General features: G+C 35.0%; 1 protein-coding gene across 1 annotated transcript; it reads right to left on the bottom strand.

Annotated features, from left to right (window-relative positions):
* Nucleotides 1-4,082: 4,082 nt before the first annotated feature.
* Nucleotides 4,083-6,597, bottom strand: LOC107832337 (xyloglucan endotransglucosylase protein 1-like). The gene is made up of 3 exons (XM_016660162.2): nt 6,205-6,597; nt 5,776-5,969; nt 4,083-4,641 (listed from the first exon to the last, which is right to left on the bottom strand). The coding sequence occupies exons 1-3, from the start codon at nt 6,472-6,474 to the stop codon at nt 4,248-4,250; spliced, it is 858 nt and encodes a 285-aa protein (XP_016515648.1). The 5' UTR covers nt 6,475-6,597; the 3' UTR covers nt 4,083-4,247.
* Nucleotides 6,598-9,832: the final 3,235 nt, after the last annotated feature.

Below are 9,832 nucleotides of genomic sequence, written 5' to 3'. Positions count from 1 at the left end.
CGCTGCTTTGGAGTATGGGTCACAGAATTTTGAGCTCCTCCCCCAGCCTAAGATGTGGCTGGTGCAAGTGGAATCAACCCTGCCTAAGCTAGAGTACCAAACATGTTCAAGAACTGTACGAGGGTCTCCTGGAGTGCAGGGGTGGCAACACGCACCCTCGGGTGCTTATTCCCTAACTGGAGCTTCTGGTGGCTATAGCACGGGGCGGGTTTCTGATCGTCGGATCCAGCAGTGCGTGTCCTCACCATCTGTGAGAGAATAGAATTTCAAAGATTTAGTTTTCGAAGTCAACCAATTCGCACGATAAGGAATCAAAGAAGTGAAGTTTTCCTAACAGTATTGTAGCCTATCGAAGATAGGTTCAGACGTCTCCGTACTGATCCGCAAGACTGTACTAAACCTGCTTTGACTTGTAACACCTATGAACCTACAATGCTGATACCAACTTGTCACGACCTCAATTTTCTTCCGTAGGATATCATGACACCTAGTCTCTATGACTAGGTAAGCCTAACATTTGATAACAACTTGACACATATAATTAACATAAATACTAAAACAAGTCTAATAAACTCATATAATATTCCAAAACAGAATCCCAATAATATACTCTCCAAAACCGGTGCAACTGAGTCATAAGCTCTACAGAGTAATACTAAAATGTCTACTACATCACTGTCTAAATGAAAATATAACAGGAAGTGAATATAAGGGAAGATGACTCTGAGGCATGCGAGCACCAAGCTAGTATACCTTGAAGTCATGTTGATAGCAACTAACAATCAATCAATATCGTCTAGCACGAGCAGACGTACCTGGATCTGCATAAAAAGATGTACAAGAGCATAGTATGAGTATACTATAATGGTAACCAATAAGTATCAAGCCTAACCTCGGTACAGTGGTGACGAGGCCAGGTCAAGATACCTACTAGGATATAAATAAATAGTATGAAAACATAAGGACGAATAATAATAGAAGGCGGAGAAATAACTGATACGAAACAAGTTAATAGCATGAACTAATACCAGAATTTTAAGCATGGAAATAAGATAAGGAAGCAACTAGAGAGAACCACAATGATCATATATAGACAACAACGGATAGGAAAAGGAAGAACAAAACAACAAAAAATATTCCCACAAAACTCTTTGCAACATGAGATCACAATAAGAATCACAACCGAGGTACCGCCTCGTGTAATATCAAGAATCCCAACTGAGGTATCACCTCGTATTCACAATTCACAATCTCAATCATAATATTATCTTATACCGTCGCGTGAGCCTTACATTTGAAATAGTTATTTCCGAAATAGCTACATGCACTTTAGCCTACCTTATGACACTGCGTGGCTTCACGTAATTTCATGGGGTATCTGTCTCCAACTCTCGAGTCATGCTGAATCAAATACAATGGTTGAGTCCCTCAATAAATCAACAGACTCGCCCTCTGACTGTAGAAATCAAGGCAGGTGCATGTATGGACAAATCATTGAATCAGACAGCATACTCTGACACCGTCATAGTACCCTGGTGCAGCTGCTCAAACTCCACATGCCAAGCATCTCTAAGGGTCTAAGGATCAAACTCTCTCAAGAATAACTCTGAAAATCGAGTCCATGCAAGTGAAGGTGCATTGGCTAGGCTACCCTACTCGTACACTTGCCACCACTGATACATTGCTCTGGACAACTGGAATATAGTAAAAGCAACCACACTCATTTCCACAATACCCATGGTGCAGAAAATACGGTGGTATTCCTCTAGAAAATCATGCGCATCCTCTGAAGCCAAACTACTGAAAGTAGGAGGGTGATACTTCTTGAACCTCTCAAGTCTAAGTTGCTCCTACTCATATGTTGATGCCTTAACTGCGGGCTGAACCGGAACATAAAGTTATACCGGTATAACCTCTGGGACCTGATCAACATGGACGCGCTGCTTTGGGGTACGGGCCGTATGAGTTTGAGCTCCTCCCCCAGTTTGAGATGTGGCTGGTGCAAGTAGAATCAACCCCGCCTGACCTAGAGTACCAAACATGCTCAAGAACTGTGCCAGGGTCTCCTGGAGTGCATAGTTGGCAACAGACACCTCGGGTGCCTGTCCCCCAACTGGAGATATTGGGGGCTCCTCTGACGCAGCTCGGCCAGATGCTCTGGCCGCACCACGTGCCTCTCCTCGGCCTATGACCTGGGCCCGGCCTCTCGTGGCTCTAGCAGGGGGCATAAGTGTCTGATCGTTGTATCCAGCAGTGCGTGTCCTCACCATCTGTGAGAGAACAGAAAGTCAAAGATTCAGTTTTTGAAGTCAACCAATTCGCACGATAAACAATCAAAGAAGTGAAGTTTTCCTAACAGTTTCATTGCCTCTAGAAGATAAGTACAAACGTCTCTACGCCAATCCACAAGACTTAACTAAATCTGCTTATGACTCGTAACACTTATGAACCTAGAGTTCTAATACCAACTTGCCATGACCCCAATTTTCTTCTGTAGGATATCGTGATGGCACCTAGTCTATACGACTAGATAAGCCTAATATTTGATAACAACTTGACACATATAATTAACTGAAATAATAAAACAAGTCTAATAAACTCATATAATATTTTGAAATAGAATCTCAATAATACACTCCCCAAAATCGGTGGAACTGAGCATAAGCTTTACAGAGTATTACTAGAATGTCTACTACATCATTGTCTGAATGAAAATACAACAGGAAGTGAAGATAAGGGAAGGTGACTCTGAGGCCTGCTGGCGCCAAGCATGTATACCTTAAATTCTCCGGATAGCAGCTAACAGTCGATTACTATGTTCCAGGGTCGTTTTCACAAAAGTCAAAGTTTGGTAAACATTTCTACTTTAAGCTTGTCAAAAATCAAAGGGTCCAGATCAACCCGAAAGCTTCCTGGAACGAAACTTACCGATCCCACAAGTCATAACATCATAAATACACATGTGTGAAGCATATAAAAAGGGCAATGGAGCGCAATTACACAAAATGATTGGTCGGATTGTTACAATGATACTCGACGCATGAATTTTGATCCATCCCTCTAGAGTCACGTGATTACTCATGCTGCAGTGGACCGTGTGTGCATAGTGATATTGGATACCAAGGAGGTGTCAAGCATCAGAAAGTTGTTGGTTCATAGTGAACTTTGAGCCTTTATCATACACAGACATTTTAGATTCATGCAGAGGAATCTATATATTTGCTATTTGGTGCATACCATCCTTATATACAGATTTAGTGCCTTAATTATGCTCTTAACAATTTATCTAAAAAGCATGCTTAATATCTATTTTTTTGACTGGGCACCTTACTATTTATGTCTGTAGTTTTTTGGTTGTTTCTTCATTTGTCATATATGGTTATGAGTTAAACAGGATATGGAAGTATGTATCTTTTGTCTAAATCTCGCCATTATTTTACTGGTGTTAGATTTGATACTTATCGAGTATAGTTGATTTTATACTCATATAATACTTTTACATATTTTTGTGCATATTTTGGTGTTGGTTTCGGCGGCGTCCAGGAAAGTGTAGAGTATTTGACTTGAAGACCTTTTGGTGAGCTGTTGTACTTGAATTCTCAGCTTATGGATTTCTCTTCCCTATCCTACTATTGTTGTCTTCCTTCAAACAATATTTCTATATTTTTAGACTTATACTCTATTTTAATAACCCATGATTTGTATTATCGGATTTTGGGGATCCAGACTTATTTATACTTTATTTATATTATGACAATAAATTAGCCTTACATCTATTTTGCTTTGGTTGTTTTTATATGTTGGCTTAGTTTAGGTCTCATCACGACCTTAGTGAAATGTTGGTGTGTGACATGAAAGGGACAATGCTCTAAGTATTAAATGCATATCTGGGGAGTATTTCAAATTTATCGACAAGTACAATCAAATAATATCTTATTAATAAATACAAACAAATAATATTACTCTCTGGTGATATTATGCATCTATTTACAGTATAAAAATAAAGAGAAAACTCGCCCAAAAAAGCTATAGCCTTTTAAAAGAGCAGCACCAAACTTCTGCTATGTGCAATGTCATAGGAATAGTCAAACTACAATGTTTATTGCACTAAGTCTTACTTTATATTTTTACACGAAATTATTTTAATAGTTGGAGCCCGCAACCTCCATATCACACGGCAATAACTCTTAAAGTTGCACCAAGAAAGATTTTTAAGACAATAATTTTTGTGATTTTCCTTTCTTACATTAATTTAGAGAGCATTCAAGGGGAAATCCTTGAGGGAAACGTTTAGTATCAGTGCAGTAGTTATAGACCATGTAATTCTTTTGCACCCATTTAATCCTTGCTTGGCCAGAGTTATCCAATGATTCAGTTATCCAAGAATTGGCTGTGGAATTTATGGAGCAAGAAGAAGTAGAACCAGAAGACCAAACACATGCTTGGGCATTAAAATTTCTGTAAGAAGCAATGAAAGGGGCTTTGCTCCAATCAGTTTTGACAAGTCCTCCTCTTGTTGCCCAATCTTCAGCATCCCATAAGCTTGAGTATATCCACATTGGTTGATTTTTGGGATAAGGTATTCCCCTTGAAGCTTCAAGATTCTTGAATTGCCTAATTGGCGTCCCATCTACTGAAAATCTGATATAAATTTGCCTAATTAGCAGTTATGTCTCTAACTAAAAGAATTACAGCCAAAATTTTATTATGCTATAAATGAATATAAGTTAAATTCTTATCTTAATAATGAGTTTTAATTTGGTGATTTTCAAATAGTTGCTTAACTGTATTTTTCCCACTAATTCATTGTACATACAAGTTAAGCATGGAATAATAGGAACATTTAAGATAAGTAATATTATTTCACCATTGATTATATTAGGTTGTTGTTGTTGTTGTTGTTGTTGTATCTAGTGTTTCAAAATTTTACTGGCCGGACTAACCTTAGATTGGAACTTTTATATAGTATAGCTGCTTCTCAAAATAATATTGATAATTATATATTTTTTGTATATTAATATATAATATACATATTATACATAATTAATGTATATTTTGTATATTTGGCTAGCGGCTGAATTATTCAAAACTTAGAAGTACATTTAGATTTGTGCCTTGTATAGTCCATTAGAGAAAAAAGCACTTGATTTTTCCATTCCAATGGTTCAAATATGAAACATCTAATTAAGGATAGAGAGATCTCATCCGTCCCACCCTTTAATGTTCTAGATCTGAAAATATGTGTGTCTCTGAGTGATCTCCCATCTTAAAGATTTTATAATATTGAATAATTAAGATAGGTTAATGCAAAAACGGATCCAGGATGTAAATTTTATGGGTTCAACTTTTAAGATTCTTAGTATTGATCGAACTAATTATAACCTTAAAGTTATGGGTTCATATCTATAATTTGTTACGATTTTAGTGAGGTTTTGCACGTAAATTTATACTCCGCATCGAAAGTTATGAGTTCAATTGAACTCGTTGGTATAGGGTTACATCCGCCCCTGGGTTAATGATAGGGGGAGAAAGGACATAATTGATCCAAATATATACTCCATAATAGGAAGAGAAAGGACATAATTGATCCAAATAAAATTACATGAAACTTTTAAATATTTATCATTTTACACAAGTTTATGGGAAATCTTTAAGTAATCTAAGAAGCATAAACGTTACGAATAAAAACAGCACGCAGAGATATGAGATATGTAATAATTAGTTCAGCAAAAATCTTATATCTCGAGAGAAAATAAAAATAAAAAGTATGCTTACATGATGCTTCGAGGATTCCAGAGAATAGAGTAGGTGTGAAAATCCTTAGTGGGGTCGAACCAAAGATAAAACTGTTGCTCTCTCTCCCCCTTGCCTTGTACGAACACATTTGTATGAAGAATATAAGGGTCTCCACTTAGGTTGCCTAGAAACTCAAAGTCAATCTCGTCATGAGTCGGTCCAAGTGAAGATAACTGCATTTTTCATTGGCCATTGACAAAAAATATAATTAATGTATTAAGATAATTACAATAATTTTACTATGAGAGGTATTAATTGTATGAACTCTAATAGATTAAAATATTGTTATCGTGTAAAAAGTTATACTATCATTGCATTTAACTCAAATTCATATTATAATAAGTTTAACTATAGGAAGAAAATAAGTACTATATATGTTAAGCATGATAAAATGATTGGGGAACTTACATAGTATGTAGTAACAGTGCCTGCAGAATTGCCAGGAACAAGTTTGATCTTCATGTCAATCTTTCCAAACATATATTGTCTTTTTGACCTAAATCCAGAGCCTGAAGTTTTGTCAAGGGAAAGGGTGAGAAGCTGCCCATTTTCAAGTATTTTTACCCTGCCATCACCCCATGTAACATCAAATTCTTGGTTGAAATTTTCTGCCAAAGCCACCAACACCAAGAAACTCAGAAACAAGAAAGAAAACATACAACTTGAAGTTTTCATCATGGTGTTTATTGGCTTTACTTTACACCTTTTAAAGAAAGGGGACAGTGACTAATATGGTTCAAAATAATGAGTAATCAGAAGGGTATTTTGTGTTTGAAGTGCATGGACATGGTTTAGAGGCATTATATATAGAAGGTGTGGGAGAGGCTGCACTGAGACAGGGCGAAGGTACCAAATAAGCCATGGGTCCGACCGAAAGCAATACCTTTTGGTTTTAAAAATCTTTTAAATACTATATATAAATATTAAATTTAGTGGAATTTTGAACCTATAAACTTCATGTCGTCGCTCCGCTGATGGGGAGCTCGGTGGTGTTGTATATAGGGGAGGTGGGGAGGTGTTGGTTTTACCTTTTCATTGATTTTTTTGCCCTCTAAAGAAGAATAAGTGAAAACTATTTGTTTAAACTTGAGACCATGGTGCAGTTAGCTCTTGTTTATTTGTTTTGGTAGGGAATAGAACTTACTACATACATGTCAATATTTCATGTGTTTGACAAGACCCCACAATAAATTATTTTCGTATGTCGTTTGATGAAATGACAATGTCAATGAGACCATAACTTAAAACTGAGGTTAGAAATCCTAGAATCATTATGCATGTGAATAGAGATTTATTCTAATTACTTAACTTTTTTATTTTAAAAAAGTTGTTGATAGATATTGTGTTATCATCATGATACAACATGGATGAACAGCAATTACTTATGATTAAATAGATAGAAATTCATGGCGATATCGTTGAACAATTAAGAATTTAATCTATAACATACGAGTTCCATCTATTATGCGATTCGTATTGGTCTTTTACAAAGAATATTATTTATGTATATATTTGTGAATTTTTTCGGGGAAGTAATGTTTGATGACACTCTTGACCTTGTGTGTACATGTCTATAATTCTATATCAACGTATAATTTTATTTATTTATAATAACGGCGTTTAAACAAAGTTACGCGTACCTTGATTAATTTCACGGGGTACTGCTATCTCCCATCTGATCTTGTGTGTCTATATTTGTGTATAAATATTCTTTTAATTGTCGTGCTCGGTCTAGCTTGCCTACATATTGACTAATGCCACGGGTAACTGCTACTCGCCACCAACACAAGTATTGGATAATTTTGTCCTCCAATGTTCGGACAGATAAGAAGAAATCACTTAATATTTTTATCGTCGCAAGAATTTAAATCTTAGACTTTATGGTTCTCAACCTACTTTATTGACCATTAGACCACACCGTTATTTATGTATATATAAATATATATATATATATATATATAAGCAAATCTTTCCATGTATGCGCATTGATATTTTACAATTAAAAAAAAAAGGTGAGCGTTGAAGTGGTTAGGAAAAACTGCATGGTTGCGAGCTAGGAAGGAATATGTTCAAGTTGACTTACTTTGGAGAAGAAATTAAAGAGGGAATATAATTAAAGGACCATTTTGACAGCTAATACTATGACGTAAGTTAGCAATTTGCATTGCATGGAACTAAAAAAAACATTCATTTTAGTAGTTGTTCCAATGTAGATGAGTTTGTTACAGAAGATCAATTTGATGTTTGGCGAACCTTCTCCTTCTACAGCTGTCTGATGCCTACAATACTTTTGGAAATATATAAGTTAGTCTTTTTGGAAAATTCCGTCCATCTAAGCTATCAACGTCTCTTTTCTAAAAACCATCTCGTATCCAATACACAGCTCTGAGGAAGTATTCCCTTACTAGGATTTCACTATTATCAAAATTCGACTCGACACCCTTAATTAAAGATGAAGGGATCTCATTCATTATATTCTATCACACCCTTTGACGGTAAGAATTAAGATATCTACTTAGGTTTGTGTAAGAGAAAAACAAAAAAACGTCAGTACCTACTATTATTTATTGTGATTTTTTTATTAAAAAAAGAAAAGCAAAGTTATTGCATATTTCGGGAACGAAAGGGAAATGAAATGAGAGAAAATGACAGTGAAATCAAACGCACATCGGTATCATTAGATTAGAATTAGAAGCTTTCGACTCGCAGAAAAATTGAATGACCATTAAAAAGAGATCTTGTTTTGTTCTCTATTTGATCTTTTCTTTTTCTTATGAATGTGTAAATTTTGAATTTTTTTTTATTTTTAGAACCCCAAAAACTGTCATTTCGTCGTCAAAATAGAGTTTGGCTGAAGGCAATTGTCATTAAACAATGACCAGAAATGAATTTTGGAAGGTTTCCCAGAATTCAAAGTATGTACTTTATGATATATGCCATAATTACAGTATTTTCCCTTCTTAAATATAGTTTGTTAGGCTTTTAGCATATTTGGTTGGTCGGCCGCTAAATACACAAAAAAAATATATTGATTATGTATAAAATATGTATATTATATTCTAATATACAAGAAAAAAATTTGATTACTATTTTGGAACGCGACTATACGATGTAAAATTCCCTTTGTTTGTTTATATTGCTCTAATGAGTCCAAATTTAAGCGATAAGGATTGAGATCTGGAATATAAGTTTCCATACAACTTGTGTAATTTGTTTCTAGAGAAACACAAACACTCAAAACTGATTTATCTTGAAAAAACATTATTCTACTCTTATTATCTGCTCAGCTCTCTTGTCAATATATTATTATTAATTTTTCTACGCAATTTTTTCGTCTGATACCTTTTTCATTCCTTGTCAATCATCACGAAGAGTTTTTGATGAAGACAATAACCATTTTCTTATGAAATACAAAAGAGTTTTCAATGGTGTTATAGAACTCAAAGAACTTTTGGGGTGCCAATAATTATAATTCTTCGCCTTTGAATAGTGCGATTGAGGCCAAATATATACTCAAGTGAGTAAGGTGCGAGAAAACTTGTGTGGAGTAGATTTTTCATTAAAATAGGAATTCTTATAGGAGTATAATTCATGCCTAGAGTTCCTTTCTCTGTGCGTCAGGTCGTAACTTACATTATGCTGAAATTGAGACTAGTTCATTAAAAATTGATTTTTATGTGCCGTGAAGAAACATATATTTGCGGTTTCAAGTTCCAATAAAGGATGATTATAATAAGAAATTAGCAAATGTAAAGTTAATTTAATTGTGATGACTTCGCTTAATTTATATGTGAAATGCACGCATAGAATTCGTGAAACAGATGCATAGAATTCCGGACATAGTCTATTGATATAAAAAAAAATACAATTATAAAATGGATCAAAACTGCTACTTATTTCTTATTATCAGTGCAGAAAAGTTTAATTTATCAGTATACAGTTACCATCAAAACTCCTAATCACTTAACAGGCAAAAGTAGTTGTATAGGGTAAAATATGTTTATATTAAATGATCGCATTAGAAAGTGACACGTGG

The sequence above is a fragment of the Nicotiana tabacum genome, chromosome 9 (assembly GCF_000715075.1).
Source record: "Nicotiana tabacum cultivar K326 chromosome 9, ASM71507v2, whole genome shotgun sequence".
Classification (NCBI taxonomy): domain Eukaryota; kingdom Viridiplantae; phylum Streptophyta; class Magnoliopsida; order Solanales; family Solanaceae; genus Nicotiana; species Nicotiana tabacum.
The sequence above is the reverse complement of the archived record's forward strand: the minus strand, read 5'-3'. Positions and strand labels throughout refer to the sequence as shown.

Bases quoted from the DNA above. Each gene is read 5' to 3' on its own strand.
- LOC107832337 (XM_016660162.2), bottom strand. From the start codon at position 6,474: ATGATGAAAACTTCAAGTTGTATGTTTTCTTTCTTGTTTCTGAGTTTC. The intron at 5,970-6,204 runs GTAAGTTCCCCA...TGAAAAATGCAG, and splicing joins GCACTGTTACTACATACTAT to TTATCTTCACTTGGACCGAC. The intron at 4,642-5,775 runs GTAAGCATACTT...AATTTATATCAG, and splicing joins TGGAATCCTCGAAGCATCAT to ATTTTCAGTAGATGGGACGC.